We start from the raw sequence: 17,820 nt of genomic DNA on the forward strand, positions 1-17,820 counted from the left end.
CCAGAGCTGCTGGCCACTAGACACCAAGTAGCAGGTACCAAGTCACACAATGACAGTAAAGGAGGTAACATAAGTTAAGTGCCTGGGGCGCAACGGGGTCTCCATAAATGCTAGCTGCCTCCCCAGCAGGACAAGCTGCATACCGACTGTCCCAACATGGCCTCTACATCCAGGCCCTCGTGTCTTCCGGAGTCACATCTATCTGCTATATCTTTGAGGCTCCAAAAGGGGGGGGTGGGGAAACTGGACAGTTACAGAATCTAGGACAGTGATTCTGCGTTGTTAAACCCTGAACCCTCAGGCTTCCAGGTGCAAAATTAACTGAATAACTGGAAGGCCATCTCCAGAGTGGGGACCAGGAGCGCCTCCCCCACTCCTCGAGCACAAGAACTATCTGGTCAAGTGCCTCTGTGCTCCCGCATCACCAGCAGCCAAATTCTACCCTGGTTTTCGGTAAGAGGAAAGTTTCCCCAGACAGGTATAGGAGTAGGCTAGCATCCCCTAAGCCTGGCAAGTGCCCAGAGAGCCCAGCAACCTTCCTTCAGGTAACCACACCCCAATGGGAATGGAGACAAGGCAAACACCCCAAGGCTCGGGTCCCTCCTGGGGTGGGGGACTTGCCTGTCTCTCTGGATCCTCACAGTCTTCCTCAGTCTGCTTCTTGGTCTTATCTGGGCGCCACGGCCGCCAGTGCCTCTGGTCTCGGGACCGCTCAGCAGCAAGCCAGATCTGCCACCTGGGCAGAGTCTTATCTCTTATTTCCTGATCATCATCTTCTGGTTCCTCCTCCTCATCATCTAAACAAGAAAAAAAACTCTTAGCTCACCTAAGCAGCAAACCAAACCACCACCGACACCCAATCAACCTGCTATGCCAGCTCCTGTGGTGGGTACCTGCTGTGTGTGCCAAGAAAAGGAAGACCCAGGCCCAGCCTTCTGGGACACTTGGTGGCATAGAGGGACTCTCCTATAATCAATCAAGATTCCAGGAAAAACTAGCAAATTAGCTGATGAAATCAGATGATTTTTAACACTGTCACAGCAATTAAATGGGCATGACGCCTATTCTAGAATAGTGCTGTCCCACAGAACTTTGTGACGAGGAAAACGTTCTATATCTGAGCTAATACGGTAGTCATCAGCTATATGCGACAATGGGCATTGAAATGCAGCTGGCAGAGAAACTGAATTTTTAATTTTATTTCATTTTAATTAATTTTCACTAAAATAGCCACATGTGCTTAGTGGCTACTGTATTAGCACAGTTCCAGAATGCTAAATGACATTTAATGACAGCATTGCTTTAGATTTTCTTAAGCTATCAGGATTTTTAGCCAGTGGCCTTATGATTATGACCTATGTTCACTTCTTAAAAAAAAAAAAAAAGTCAATTCAAGATAGCCTATACTTTATTTCACTTTGTTTCCTAACTCTGAACATGCAGAATGGAAGAGGAGAAAAGTTGGAGTCTTCCGTAAAGTTCAATATTTTAAAATAAACAGACAAGGTATGTAAAATGGTACAGCCACCCAGAAATCAGTTTGGTAGTTTCTCATAAAACCAAGCTTGCACTTACCACAAGACCCAGCAATGCACTCTCGAGTGCTGATCCCAGAAAAATGGAAACGTACGTTCACACAAAAACCTGCACACTAATGCTCACAGCAGCTTTATTCACAATAGCCCCAAACTGGAAATGACCCAAGTGTCCCACAGTAGGGGAACAGTAGAACAAACTGTGGCATATCTAGACCACGGAACACTACAAGCAATAAATATGAACAAACTACTGAGGCACGCAACAATGGGGATGAATCTCAGGGGAATTATGCTAAGTGAAGAAAAGTCAATCTTAAAAATTTACACAGAGGGGCCGGCTCGGTGGTGCAGCAGTTAAGTTCGCACGTTCTGTTTCGGGGGCCGAGGGTTTGCCAGTTCGGATCCCAGGTGCAGACCTACACACCATGGCTCATCAGGCCATGCTGTGGCAGGGGTCCCACATATAAAGTAAAGGAAGATGGGCACAGATGTTAGCTCAGGGCCAGTCTTCCTCAGGAAAAAAGAGGAGGATTGGTGGCAGATGTTAGCTCAGGGCTAATCTTCCTCAAAAAAAAAAAGTTACACAGAAAACAAGTATTGATGAGGATGTGGAGAAACTGGAAGCCTTGTGCATTGGCAGTAGGAATGTAAAATGGTGCACCACTGTGGGAAACAATATAGCGGTTCCCCAAAGAATTAAACAGAACTACCATATGATCTGGCAATTCTACTTCTGGGTACATATGCAAAAGGATTGAAAGCAGGGTCTCAAACAGATCTGTGTGCATCCATGTTCACAGCAGCATTGCCAAAAGATGAAGCAACAAGTGTCCATCAACAGATGAATGGACAAACAAAATGTGGTATATACACACAATGGAATATTATTCTGCCCTAAAAAGGAAGGAAATATTGACACATGCTACACATTGCATGAACTTTGCAGACAAATAAGCTAGCCACAAAACAACAAATATTGTATGATTCCACTTACACGAGGTTCCTAAGATAGTCAAAGTCAGAGACAGAAAGTGGAGTGGGGGTCGTCACGGGGGAAGAAGGAGGAACGGGAAGTTAGCATTTAATGGGCACAGTTTCAGTTGGGGAAGATGAAAAAGTTGAGGAAATAGAGGGGATGATGGTTGAACAACAATGTGACTGTCATTAATGTCACTGAACTGTACACTTAAAAGTGGTTAAAATGGTCAGTTTTATGTATGTTTTACAGTAGAAAATTGTCTTAAAAAGTTACAAGCCGTATAATTCCATTTACATGACATGTGAAATAACATAACAGATGGAAAACAGATTAATAGTTCCCAGGGGTCGGGGGGAGGGCGGCTATGGCTAAAAGGTACAGCACGAGGGAGGCTCGGGGTGATGAAACAGCTCTGTATCTTGATTGTGGTGGTGGCTACAGGAAGCTACATATGTGACAAAACCGGCTAGTACTATACAAACACACACAAATGAGTGCTTCTAAACTGGGGAATTCTGAATAAATTCTGCAGATGGTGTCAAGTTCCTGGCTGTGATAAATAGTACCACCATGGGGGGAAACTGGGTGGAGGGCAACAAAACCTCCCTGTGTATTTTTCTTTCAACTTCCTGTGAATCTGTAAGAATTTCAAAATAAACAAATAACAAACAAAAACACCAAGGAATTCAAATATATGATATGTGTATGAGCATTTTAAACTTAATATTCTACGCAAATGCTCTTGTGAATTTCTCAAGAAAACTAAAATTTAACTATCACCTTCTTCTAAAGGTCTACATTTAAAGTAATCCTTTAATCTCATTGAAAAACTTATCATAAAAGAAATTACCCCTGTGAGTCATACATCAGACTTAGAGACCCAAATTTATTACATAAGGAAGTCAAAAGATTCCATGGTTTTGGACGAAAATATATATGTAACAAGTACAGACAACCAGGAATTGAGGGTATGAGAGAAGAAATAAGCTGGGATGTATGAATACAAAATACTTCAGAATCACTGATAGATGCCACCTCTTCTCTAAATGCCAACCTTGTCCAGGCGGATAAAGGAATTAAAAATAAAACAAAATCAAAAAATGTATCCACTGGTTTTCTGGAAACAAGAAACTTTCAATCTGTCTTCTGACCCTGCTGGGTTTTTTAAAGACTCCCATTAAATTCATTAGAAAGAAATTATTAAATTCAGTAGAAGATTCTCGACAATGGAAATGTTTGGAAAGCTTGCAGGGAATATAAGCACTAACACGTGTCCCTAGTTGATATTAAAATATCAGGGTTTCAACACGTGCTTTACCTTCTGAGAAAACTAAGTTCCCATCTGCCTGTGAGTGACTGTTAGACCCTAACAGAGAAGTAATGTTAACTCGGTCTCTGGACACTGCTATGAGAACTCTGCCCTCACAGAAATGCAGACTATGGTAAACTTTAGAACATAACTATCGTGCATTGTTAAGAGTACTGCTCATTAACAGAAACAACCTAAAAACACAGAAGCATGCTGAATCTGTCACTCAGAGTTACTACCAATAAGACTTTTATTTTTTGGTCCTTCCTCAATGTGGCCTTGCAGACTCAGTGTCTAAAAGTGCAACATCTACTTCCGTTTGCCCTGCAGATTATTTTCTTCATATACGAAACCACTCGCCAGCCTGAACAACAGCTCCAGTTCTTTTGGGGAAAGAACACTCAAAGTCAAAACAGCTGAGCCTTTGGGGCTGGCCTGGTAGTGCAGCGGTTAAGTTCACACGTTCCGCTTCTCAGTGGCCAGGGGTTCGCTGGTTCAGATCCTGGATGCGGACATGGCACCACTCGGCAAAAGCCATGCTGTGGTAGGCGTCCCACGTATAAAAAGTGGAGGAAGATGGGCAAGGGTGTTAGCTCAGGGCCAGTCTTCCTCAGCAAAAAGAGGAGGATTGGCAATAGTTAGCTCAGGGCTAATCTTCCTCAAAAAAAAAGAAAAAAAACCCAGCTGAGCCTTCAACAGACCAAGTGAGGCATGACCCTCACCTGATGGCACCGCCCAGAGGAGTTACCTGAAACCTGAAGGGCCCCTCCCCCGCCTTAGTGGTGACAGAGATGTCACCTGGCCCAGAGTTCTGCACGGCCACACAGATGGTAGCTAAGCCAAAGTTTTCATTCCTCAGATGAAGAAACCAAGGCCCAGAATGGTTGCCCATGTGAGAAGAAGCGGGCCAAGCCTGAGCTCTTCCCCTCCCACTGTCAGGAAAGCAGGGAGTGACGCAATTCCTGAATAGCTAAGAGCTGGCCAGCCTGCACGGCGGCCGTGCCATGTGGTTCAAGCACGGGAAGGTGGCTGGTCCAAACCGAGGTGTGCTGTCAGAGTAAACTACGCACCAGGTTTCAAATAGTTTGCATGAAAAAAAATGCAAACTATCTCATAAATTTTTAAATATTGATTACATGTTGAAATGTTAATGTTTTGATATACTAGGATAAAGGAAATGCATTATCAAAATCATTTTCACCTGTTTCTTTTTACTTTTTTAATGTGGCTTCTACAATATGTGAACTTACATATACGGCTTGCATTATATTTCTATTGGACAGCACTGTCTTAGAATGTAAATCTGGAAGGTACTTTGGGGTCATTTAGAACGACAGTTATATAAATGCTGGTCAATAATTATTTTATAGCATTCCAAAAAAGGTAAGTACTTTTCAACAGATCTGTTGGTCCATACAAAAAAAAATATCTTAAATACACACTAAAATGGAGGTATGGGGGATTAATAACAAGATTACTTCTTCAGGAGCAACCTATAAAAGGAAAAAATGAAAACTATTTCTTCTGGAAAGAAACTCGAACCCTCAAAGCATCATGTATTGAAGGAACGGGGTGGGGGGTCAACTGCCTTAAACACCCTCAGGGGAAGAAGCAGTCTGTTCTCCCAGGACAGCTACTTCATTTATTTTTGATATTTTGATGTTTGTACAATGTTCTTAAGCTACCGATAAACAGCTTATACATATAAACAAATAATCACAAAGACATAAAAACAAATTCCAGAAGCAAAAGGCATACACATCTTAACGAAGAGGGGCCTCACCTGGACTGATGACCACCCAGCCACCCCGCTCCTGCTGGTGCATCCACGCTCTCCAGCCCCGGGCGCCCTTCTCCCCAGCCCGGGGCTCTCCACTGTCCCAAAAGGGCTCAAAGAACTCCACCTGTTTGGGTTTAAAACATGGAGGTTAGCGTAACTTGCACAAAACTGCTGAGTCACTGGGCAAAACAGGTGCTGACTGGCACAAGAGGGGCTAATGGTTCTTGAAATCTTGCTTGTCATTAGTCTTTGAAGCAGATGACACACACTCCAAATCAGAAAAAATAATTATCTAGTGTGGTTGCAGCCTCCAAGCTAGCCCCCCCAACCCACTTCTGCCTCGTTGTATTTGGCCTGGAAGTCACTAGTGACCTCTTCTAACAAATAAAATACAGCAAAAAGTGATGAGATGACACTTCTGAGATTAGCTTACAAAAAGACCGGCCAAGGCCATCGAGAAGGGCCTGCAGCTGGGCAGGACAGGAATGGCTTCCAGTTCTGACCTCGGAAGGCCAGACTCCTGGGAACAGTGGCACTGCCAGTTCCCCTAACGCCACTGGGCCCCCTAAGACCTGAAGTCAAGTTGCTTTCAAGACCTTTTCAGGGGAAGGGGAGTCAAAGTTTCAACAGGACAGACTGTGAGCTCTTGAGGGCATGACCACATCTCAACTAACTGTACGTTCCTAACACCTGGCACAGTGCCCAGAACACAGGAGGCACTCAATAAATGCTTGCTGGCACAGAGCTGCACACGGTGGGCAGCTGCTGGATAAGAAGGTCTACGTGTTAAAGCCGGGCCCTGTGACCACAGGCCCTCCTCCATTCACGTGGGCACCGGGTCTGCGGAGTGTGGTAACCAGTTCAGTGGCAATAAAGAATTCCCTACGGAACAGACTGTGAACACAGCAACGAACAGGCAAGCGATCATGTTATCAACTGACAAGGACTTGAAAAGTGAGCCAATAACCTGCTCAATGAAAGCTTTTGTAAGAAACCTTTTGAAGAGGATGAGCAGGCTTCTGAAGGGCACCCCATGGGCCAGGATTATGCAGCCTGAGCCCCAGGGAGTGCCACGCAGGCCTGGCAGAGGCTGTGTCACGGGCAGGTGACCGTCCTGACCTGACAGGGCCTTACTCCAAGCGCACTCAGCCACCTCAGGAGAGAACTGGGAGACGACACTCCCTCTTTCTAGGTTTTGCTCTTCTAAGAGGGATGGGGGAAGGCGCACTCAAGGAAAAAAAGGGTATTTTTTTAAAGTGTGATAAACGTATAGCCAATTTATTTATTCCACAGAAACACAGACCGGTAACAGCAGACACTGCCTGCTGTATGTTATGCTACCAAGCTTGTGGTAACAACGTCTCTCCAATGTCTCAGATATGGAGTGTCAGGAAATAAAAAGCTTTATTCCAAAGCAGTCATGTAAATGCTTTGCAATGACACGTGCTGTTAGTATTGAAAACCTCCAGAGGGTGGATCAGGCTCTTGACACTTTAGAAGAGTAGTTCTCGATGCTTCATAGTCCTGGGCAGCGCCCTCCCGTCCCGTCAGTAACTCTGTCCAGCACAGACAGAAAGTTTCAGCAAAAGGGTGAGGACGAGAGTGATTCTGATCCTGACCCCCCAGCCACACACCCAATGCTCCACAGAGTCAGCTAAGAGCCACTTCTGTAGCTCAGCATATTCTTAAAATAGCAAAGCATGGAGGCCAGCCCGGTGGCACAGTGGTTAAGTTTGCGCAGTCTGCTTCAGCAGACCTGGGGTTCATGGGTTCCGATCCTGAGTGTGGACCTACACACCACTCATCGAGTCATGCTGTGGTGGCATCCCACATATAAAAAATAGAGAAAGACTGCCACAGATGTTAGCTCAGCAACAATCTTCCTCAAGCAAAAAAGACGAAGGTTGGCAACAGATGTTAGCTCAGGGCCAATCTTCCTCACCACACACACACACACAAAAAACAAAGCATGTCTTAAAATAACTTTGTTATATGACTTATTATACCAATAATCAGTTATACCAATACTAACCAATACTCTTTAACCCAACTTTGTCTAGAAAAAAATAGATAAAAGTAATGATAGAAATAGTCTTTACAAGCAATTCATGAAAATTCCACAAGATGGAGACCTTAACCTCTCAAAAAAGACCAATAAAAGTTCACCATAAATTTAGACATCCTAGCCATCTTCCACTAGACTATCTTTGCAGACTAGGAAACTGAGTTTTCTTCAGTGGAAAGGGGGAAAAGAAGGTTTTCTTATATGGAGAGTTCTATGGTAAGATTTTCTTATTGCTTCGCAGGCATCACAAATATTGGCAATGTTCACTCGTCATCTAAATGATTAACTCCTCCCCAGTTAGGATGGGTGTGGACAAAGTGCCAACATGTACTTTCATTTGCAACTCCAGCAAAGATTTTCGGTAGCGGAAAGGCTAACTGGGAAGTGACACAAGACCCAGATTAGAATGCACAAGGGTGGGAGAGGGTAGCATGTGGCTTAAAAGGCATGGCAACTGTTTCCCCAGCCGGTGGGGATAACAAGCATTTAAACAAGGGCCTTAAGAAAGAAAGAAAAAAAGGACATAAGTGAGTCTCTATACTGGGGGAGGGGATGAACCTTCTCTCACCTCTACATGTTTCACTACTTTTGTTATGGAATTTTCCTTGGATTGCCAGAATATTTCTGAGAAACAATCCTCAGCAGGACTGATATAAAAGGAGGATATTTAAAAAATACTACCATAACCTCCCATTATCCACACCTTCCCCCAAAAGCGGCCGGGGGGCAGAGAGAGAGAGAAAGAAGGCGCAAGCAGAACTGGTACCTGGCCTTTGGTAGGCAGCCCTTTCACACTGTCCGGTTTGAAGAAGGTGAAGTCGACCATGGCCTGGAACAGAGAGACGGCCTTCTCAGAGTGACCGGCCTGCCGCAGAAAGTGGCACTGCTGAAGAAAGAGGGCTGGAAGCAGGGAGAGTCGGGGGAGGAATCCTGGTTAGCACCATTACAGGGAAAGAACATAATTTCTATAAAGATGCAGTTAAACAGCGAGAACATCTTTTCCCTGAAATTAGTTATATTTCCAAAGCTGTATTACATACATGTCCTGATTTAAAAGGACTCACAATAGTAATCAGAGTATAGTTATTCTCGTTTTTATATGAAACCATCGCAGTATATAAAAATTAACAATAAAAACTACAGATATTACATAAAAATAAAGCAAGAGGTTGGTCTGAATATTGCTTATCTAATACTCAAAGCTCTTTATTACGAGAAAAATTCTAGGAAAAGGATGGCGTAGTAGATTTTTATCAGAAAGCAAAGATCTGTGACAACTGATCACTGGATGGCATTATTCCCCAGGAGTTTTCATCATATGCTCAGTGTGCTGCCAACAAACCAAGGTTCCATGCTGGAAAACTTCAGTTCATCTTAACTGTGGTACAGTTCCATTTACTAAATAACATTAAGCTATTTGTGGATATCAGAAATGATGTCAAATACAAACTCTTTAAGTCAATGTGGTAAATGCTTATTAGTTCTAGAGCAATATATTTACATCTTTAAAAGTTAATAGTAATAGCAAGGTTTCCATCAAATAAATCCCTGCCGTGTGCCAGACACTGAGCTCGACTCACCATATAGCATCTTGGTTAATGTGCGCAATGACCCCAGAAAGCAGGTATCACACTAGTGTTGCTGAGGAAGAAACCGGAGCTTGACCAGGTTAAGGAACCTATTCAAGGTCACACCAGAACCAGTGAAGGGCAAACCCAGGATTCAAGTCAAGAGGGATAGTCTCCAGCTCCTGCATATCATGCTGTCTCCTGGGTCTCACTACTGGACAAAATTTATATTCTGGTCTCCCTTGGGACATGGCAAAAATGTTAATGGCATAATAATACAGATAACCTATATCTATATAGCGATTTCCAGCCAGTGAGGACATCCATGAACGTTACTGCTGAGACCCTGTAACTGGGTGAGATGAGCAGTACAGGCATCTCAACAGCTAAGGCCATCAACAGCCAATGCAGGCAGGAGACTCAACTTGCTTACTTGGTTAATAAGTAGAAAAGCCGGAACCTCTAGCTCGCTGATACTTTCCACACTCTGCTGGCCCAAAGGCCCCACCACCGAGAAGGTGGAGGGGGCAGAATCTGTTACAATCAAAAGGAGCCATAGTACTTTTTTAAAAATCAGTTTTATCAATTTAGACCTTTCTAAAATAAACCAAAAATAAATCTTCATTTTCAACGAAAGCCAAAAGCAAGTATCACTCCTCCCACGTAAGCAGGCCTGGTCATCATCTCCTTACCAAACATGGCCTCCTCGGTGCCGGGCAACTCAGGGTGAGACAAGATGCTGCCATCCTTAACAGCAGACAGGGTACTCAAGCACTTTCCATAAAGACTGTGAATTTTTGATATTGAAAAGGTGCTAAACTGGCTCTGGCAAAATAAAAGATATTTATGCCAAAGGGCTGTATTGTTGGGATGTAAGAATATGAGTTTCTGCCACTCCCTGAGCAGGGTGGCGGGCTCCCAGAGCTCCGTGCAGAGCTGCAGCTTGGCGAGCTTCAGGTCCACGCAGCTCGGGTTGCTTTCAATGGCCCGCTCCAGGATGGCCAGCTTCTTCTCCAGAAGCAGCTTCAGGGACCTCTTTCGCTTTTCCTGCTCTCCTTCCTCGATGGCATACAGGCCCGGACTTTTCATGACCTCGTCCTCGACAACAAAAACATCAATTTACAAATGCACACAAACTGGGGGATCGTCAGGATTTCAACAATGCTTACAGAGCCCCAAAGGGTTTCTCAGCTCCCAAAATGAACTGTTACTAAGACTTTCTTGATAACCACTTGTTTCTCACAATCTCTTTTAAGGAAAACTCAGTTCCTTGGGTGCCTGCATCACCTAGTATGTTTGAGCTTGTGTTTATTTCACCTGATTCACCTGTCCACTCTGTCATTTTAAACTTAGATTTATGTATCAATAACTAACATGCAATGTCTTGAAAACCTCTTCTGAAGAGACAGTTTTAACAATAACACAACCAAATGTGGGATAAAATATGGTAATTGTTTAAGTGGCTCAAAAGAATAAGTGGGACTAAGACAAATCCATATATTTCAGAACGAGAGCATACAGCTCCAAGCAGATGAGTGAAGGAGCAGCCTCCCTCTTTCGCAGTTCTGTGAGCTTTGTGTGTTCTGTTGGTACTTCAGGAACGCCGACCCCTGCCTGGTGAACGTCTCCTCTTCTTTCAAGAGTCTGCTCAACTTTCACCATCTCTTGGAGATCCTTTCTTACTTCCTAGTGCCAAGTCACTTGCTCATTTCATCCCCACATTAACATCTGGCATTTATTACCCCAGATTTCATTCATTCCTCATCCGTCATTCTTCTTCGTTGAACTTTGAACAAGGGCTATATTCTGATAATCTTTATATGCCCAGTGCCGGGTTCCCCTAGCATAGGAACTCAAAAATCGCTACCGAGTAGATTGGTTTGCCCAGGATTAGGAGTGCCATTCTGAGGTAAAAGACCTGGGACAGCGACACTTACCTGAAAAGCAACAAACGCCATCCACAGCTGAACATCCCGAGGATGCTCCCGGACCCTCCTGTTAAACTCCTCCACCTTGGCCTTGAGCAGCGCGCTCTCTCTGTCCACCTGTGAGTCTGGCTGCTTTGATTCTTGCTCTGAAGCACCCTTTCCTTGTAACCACTGTGTGGTGGACTGATCATAAATCCCCAGAGGGTTCAACCAGGCTGTAACAGGAGGAGCCGCATCATCTGAGTCCTTCACTGGGATAAATGAGACGGGCTCAGACGAGGGAGGTGCAGTTTGACTGCTAACGGCAACTCCGTCAATGTTCATTAATCCCACATTCTTCTTCATAAAATAGCGTTCAACACGCTTGTGTGGATGCTTCTTTCCCGTGGAAGTCCCCTCCCAAGATATACACTGCTTCTTTGGGTTAATGCCAAGGCAGGAGTCTCCTTTCCTCTTGTACCTTTTATTTGAAAAAGAAAAAAGGGTTACTCAGGGAAGAGGTGCACTGGCGCTGAATGAGCGAAGGCCCATCCCACTTCAGCTCTTGCTATTAGATGCAAGTTAACTGCATCTATTCAAATCTACTTTACCTTCAAATTGTTCCTATTTAGAGAAATATGAGGATTAGCAATTAATTTTTTCTGCCCCTTTGACTTATTCCTCTAACACTTCAACTCTTCGTTAACGTCTCACGAATTTAAGATCACGCCGTCTTCCAGATCTCAGTAATTCATATTTTCCTGAAGCTCTGTAGTTAAACAACTGTCACATACATTACGTCATCTGATCATCACAATCATACGTGACAGGCAAGGCGGAAATCATCATCCCCTCTTTTACACTGTTCCTAAATAAGGACACTGAGACCAGAGGTGACACTAGGTCATCTGTCTCCTAGACCAGTCCCTTTTCCTCAATATGGTCCTGTGTCCCCCCTTAGGAAGACAACAAATAGGTCTAAGATTCTTTTTTTAATCCTGAAACAAAGTATGTCAAATAAAATTACATTTGGCTATTTTCTACTCTAGAGGAAAAGAGGCTGGGTTCTAAAACGCTTTTATGGAACGTGTAGGCGTCCCCAGAGTTACAAACACGTGACTACTGAATATCTGCACAGCCTAAGGAAAACTGTGCACTTTTCTGTATGTATGTTATACAAACAACCCAATTAAAAAATGGACAAAGGATCTGAATAGCAATTCGCAAAAGAAAACACAAATGGCCAATAAGCACATGAAAAAGTCATGTTCATTAGTCATCAAGGAAATGTAAGTTAAAATCACAATGTGATACACCACATACCCACCAGAACAGCTCAGATGAAAAAGACTGACAATACCAAATGCTGGTGAGTAATCTGTGCAGTAACCAGGACTCTCATCCACTGCTGGTGGGAATGCAAACTGGTAGTGTCACTTTGGGAAAAGGTCTGGCAGTTTCTTAAAAAAACTAACACAGACCTACCCTATGACCCAGCAATTCTATTCCTAGGTATTTACCCAAGAAAAACAAAACGGCATAACTACACAAAGATTTGTGCACAAATGTTCTCAGCAGCCTTATTCAAACAGCCAACTACGGGAAAGAGTCCAAGTGACCATCAACAGTAGAATGGACAAATGGTGGTATGGCCACGCAATGGAAGACTACCGGCAGCGAAAAGGAACAAACTACTGAAATGCCACAACGTGGACGAATCTCAAAAACATTTCACTGAGTGAAAGAAATCAGACCCAAAAGAGTACACATCATATGATTCGATTTATATGAAATTCTAGAACAGACAAAACTATGGGGCCGGCCCCATAGCTGAATGGTTAGGTTCATACGCTCCACTTGGGCGGCCCAGGGTTTCACTGGTTCGGATCCTGGGCGTGGACATGGCACCACTCATCAGGCCATGTTGAGACAGCGTCCCACATGCCACAACTAGAAGGACCCACAACTAGAATATACGACTAGGTACTGGGGGGACTTGGGGAGAAAAAAAAAGCAGGAAAAAAAAAGAAGACGACTGGCAACAGTTGTTAGCTCAGGTGACAATCCTTAAAAAAAAGAAGAGACAAAACTCGTTGTTGGTGGAAAAAAATTAGGATAATTCCTCTGGAGAGGTGGGGTATGGACTGACTGGAAAGGAGCACGAGGAAACCTGTCGGAGTCATATTTTCATAGAGGTCTGGGTTATACAGCTGTATGCATTCGTCAAAACTCAGCAAATGAAGATTTGTGTTATTACACTGTATGTAAATTTTAAATCAAAATATAAAACTAAACAAACCATGAACTCTACTAAATGATATGCACACTGAAGTTTTAGGGGTGGTATACTGAAGTTGGCAATTTACTTTGAAATGCATCAAAAAGTAAGATGAGTTGATGGATAGATATGTGATGAGGAAAGTTTAGTAAAATGTTGATGGCAGAATTCAGGGGGTGGGTATACGAGTATTCACTAAAATGCTTTCAACATACGCTATAATTTTTTAAATTTTCATAATAAAGTGCTGCAGGGAGAAAAAGGCAGGAGAGAGCTGCCGCCATCTGTCAACTCCCAGAAAGCTCCACCTCCACCTCACCCTGGTGCAGCCCCGTCACCTCCTTTGGCTCCCCACTGTCAGCAGGTAGCTGGGGAGCTCTCTCTGGGGCCTCCCTCACTGCGCCAAGTACCGTGAACTCCACTTCAGGGGAAGTCTCTCACACACGTTTCTCCTCAAAGCCTTTCTCTTTGTCCCCTCTCTCAAATGCTCCTAGAGAACCTCAGGATAATCTCTCTCCATTCATGAGTCAACAACAACTTTATAATAAAAGGGGGATGAGATAAAACAGTGCTAAAACAGCTGAAAATAAGCCTACCATTCCCTGAGGAAAAAAATTTAAATAAAAAACTAGTTTCGGGGGCTGGCCCTGTGGCTGAGCGGTTAAGTTCGCGCGCTTCGCTGCAGGCGGCCCAGTGTTTCATTGGTTCGAATCCTGGGCGCGGACATGGCATTGCTCGTCAGACCACGCTGAGGCAGCGTCCCACATGCCACAACTAGAAGGACCCACAACAAAGAATATACAACTAATGCACTGGGGGACTCTGGGGAGAAAAAGGAAAAAATAAAAAATAAATTAAAAAACTAGTTTCATTCTGCTTAATTACTATCATTTTAACAGTACTGTTTCCTCATTTTTCACTGAAAGTGAACAGTATTTTAGATATTCATATAATCTCTTTTTTAAAAAAGTTTACTGAGTTTTCTGACTTTAAAACTGCATTTTGTAAAACTGACTTTAATAGCTGCATTTTGTAGCAAATTAGATGAAAATGATAAAGGAGAAAAAAGCATCTTACAGGTTTGAATTATTAATAGTATCTACTTTCAGATATGTGTGTATGAATATACATTTACATGTATACACACATATCCTTTTAAAAAACAGTTGATATATAGCTTCAGGCTTTCCTCCCTACTTTTAAGCATTTCCTCATACCATTAGTTTTAGAAAATACAATTTTATTGGCTTCAAATTGGTCCACTGGAGGATGTGCCCTAATTTATTTAACCATTTCCCTATTGCTAGACATTTAGGCTGTATCTAATTTATCATAGAATTGTAATAATTGGACAGGACCTAAGATGTAATTTAATGTAATATCCACCCAAATGAAGGTACTTTCCCTATAAAATCCTTATCAAATAATTAGCTAGTCTTCACTTGAATAATTCCAGAGGTTGGAGACCCCACTTTGCTTGGAGGTCAGTAAATGATATCACTAATTTAAATGAACACATATGTAGGCATTTGGCCACCAAAAAAAAAAAAGGAAGAAAGAAAGAGAGATGGGGTAAGGGAAGAGACTATATTTAAATTGAGCACCAAGTCTGCCCTGAATCTACTCAGCAGGTCTGAGCCACAGAGGGAACTGAGCTGGGCAAACTAAATTTGCCTTTCCTTCAGTGAATTCAATTCACATGTGCCTCTCACAGTGCCAGACTGCCTGGGCTGGAATTCCAACTCCGCCGTTTACTAGCAGAGTGACCTTCATCAAGCTATTTTTAAAAGAACAAAACAAAAACTGCCTGTGCCTCGGTTTCCTCATCTGTAAAATGGGGATAAAAACAGTACCTATGTCATAGCATTGCCAGGATGATCAAAAAAAGTTTAGATAGATAAGGTCCTTAGAAGAGCCCTTATAATAGTTTATACATGTAAAGTCCTTAGTCACATAGTAAGGGCTAGGTAAGTTTAAATTATTACTATTATTTTATAAAACTTGGCTCCTAAACATAAGCCAACTATTTCATCTGGTGTATAGCCAAAGAAACAACAATCTATTCCAAAAATGGAGAAAAAACTGACTGAACTTCACTTCACTGACAGACAGTATATTAGTCCCAAGGAATTTTCCAAGGTAATTTAGACTCTGTTACAAACTATCTTAAAAACCCAACTCCCGTTTATCACAGTACTCCAACACGCACCACGTCCTTGCTGGGATGCTCACACCATTAGAAGGTCTGCTTTTGCACTGAGCCAAATCTGACTTTCAGAAACTTCCACTCATTGGTCCTGGTTGTCTTTCCAAGTTACAGAGAACACTGTCAATCCACCTTCCAAAAGATAGTCCAACAAAGCTTAAAAGACAATGATCGGGCTGGCCTGATGGCACAGCAGTTAAGTTCGCATGTTCCACTTCGGTGGCCCGCGGTTCGCCAGTTTGGATCCCTGGTGTGGACCTATGCACCACTTGTCAAGCCGTGGTATGGCAGGTGTCCCACATATAAAGTAGAGGAAGATGGGCACGGATATTAACTCAGGGTCAGTCTTCCACAGCAAAAAGAGGAGTGACGGCAGATGTTTGCTCAGGGCTAATCATCCTCACAAAAAGAAAAAAAGACAATGACCATACCCCTGCTACAGGCCACGGATCCCTGAGCCCTATTCTAGTCCTCAGAGGCTGGTGCTAGCCAAGCTGTCTGCTCACCTTCCTCTCAATGCTCCTGCTTTGTCAGTGTCCCTCTGAAAGTGTGAAAATTCGGTACCTGACACAATACTCCCAACAGTCCTCTGACCACCTCAGAGTGCCATGAGATCAATACCTTTCTAGACCTGGACAAACAGTTGTACAGCTATTAATCCAGGGAGGACTTACCTCACTTATGCTGTAGTAAATTACTAGGAAATCACCCCAGTGCCCTAAGCCATTTACAGTAGTATCTTTGCAGCTTAGATTAATAAAGTTCTCTCTAATTACTTTCTTCCTAAGGTCTGGGCCATTCATTAGCAGAGGCTCAAGAGCACTCTGTGTCAGCATTTTCTCCTTTTCTCATCTATTACTCAATAATAACCCTTTATATTTGCACACCAATTTCTAATTCCATATCAAATATTTCTGATATTTGAGTGTAAGACACAGCAAGAGTTACAGATGCCAATTTACAAATGAAGAAATGGAGGCTCCGACAGGTAAAGCGACTTGCCTGGGATTACAACACTAATAAACAGCAAAGTCAGAATGAGAACTAGTCGTCTGCTTCCCAATCTAGAAAATGTCCTACTGCACAACCTGTCTCATTTTTATCTATGGACAGCGAAAAAACATTTGAAGTCAGAGAAACACAGGGTCAAATCTCAACTCTGCTGCTACCTGGCTGCATCCCCCTGAGAAGTTACTTAACCTCCCTGAGATTCCTTCTCCTCGTTCGTAAAATGAGTGCTTTCCTCCTCACGGGGCAGCGGTGAGGATCAGACAGGGTAACACAAGTGAAGAACGAGCACAGGATCCTGGTACATACTTCACGCCCAATCGGTACCACATCTGTGGCACTACACTGTGGTGGCATGGACAACCAAACAAGACTGTAGGGAGCATTAAAATAATTCAAAAATATACGAATACATTTTAAATGTGAAAGTCATTTACTCTCCGCCATTAGGTTTTCATAGACAGTATGTAGACATAAATATGCTGAAAAATAACTGATAGAAACTCATCATAAAGGAAATTTCAGGGGGAACTGCTTATGTGGTGAGGTATAACATCATGATGAGTGAAAACATGATTAAATGTGAAGATGCAGCAAAAGTAATGGAAACTGAAATTTATTTTTAAAAGTAATTAGCCTATAAAGAATGATAATGATCTTCAAAGTCTCCTCTTGGCCTTATAATCCATGATTCTCTACCTTCAACTTCCACAGCCTGGAAGCTGTCTGGCAATAGAGATTGTGTATTATTGTTCTTGAAGTTCCCAACAGTGTCTTATAAAGTACTAAGTGCCTAAAGGGTTTAATAAGTATTCAATGTTTTATGTGTGTGTGAAGATTGGCCCTGAGCTAACATCTGTTGCCAATCTTCCTCTATTTTTCATGTGGGTGACTGCCACAGCATGGCTTGATGAGTGGTGTGTAGGTCTGTGCCTAGGATCCGAACCTGTGAACCCCAGGCTGCCAAAGTGGAGCATGCAAACTCAAGCACTAAGCCACCGGGCTGGCCCCCAAATATTTTTGATTGATAGATTAGAGGAGAAAAGTTTAAACTCATTACTGAAGCAAGTATCATCACCTATTTTTATGATTATCTGGTGATGTATACTGGAAACATTGTGAAAAAGTCATTACCACTTAACGTCATTTTTTAAATGGCATATGTGAGGAGGGGGTGGATAA

At 43.0% G+C, this 17,820-nt stretch overlaps 1 protein-coding gene across 1 annotated transcript in view; it reads right to left on the reverse strand.

The window, feature by feature from the left end:
- Positions 1-17,820, reverse strand: part of NRDE2 (NRDE-2, necessary for RNA interference, domain containing) — a 44,735-nt gene that overhangs the window by 10,980 nt on the left and 15,935 nt on the right. Inside the window, exons 5-9 of the mRNA XM_046647125.1 lie at positions 11,177-11,627; positions 9,932-10,337; positions 8,438-8,571; positions 5,610-5,730; positions 622-797 (exon numbers count right to left, since the gene is read on the reverse strand). Of these exons, the coding sequence (XP_046503081.1) occupies positions 622-797; positions 5,610-5,730; positions 8,438-8,571; positions 9,932-10,337; positions 11,177-11,627 (1,288 nt within the window). The remainder of the gene's footprint in view (positions 1-621; positions 798-5,609; positions 5,731-8,437; positions 8,572-9,931; positions 10,338-11,176; positions 11,628-17,820) is intronic.

Source organism: Equus quagga, chromosome 20, assembly GCF_021613505.1.
Source record: "Equus quagga isolate Etosha38 chromosome 20, UCLA_HA_Equagga_1.0, whole genome shotgun sequence".
NCBI lineage: Eukaryota > Metazoa > Chordata > Mammalia > Perissodactyla > Equidae > Equus > Equus quagga.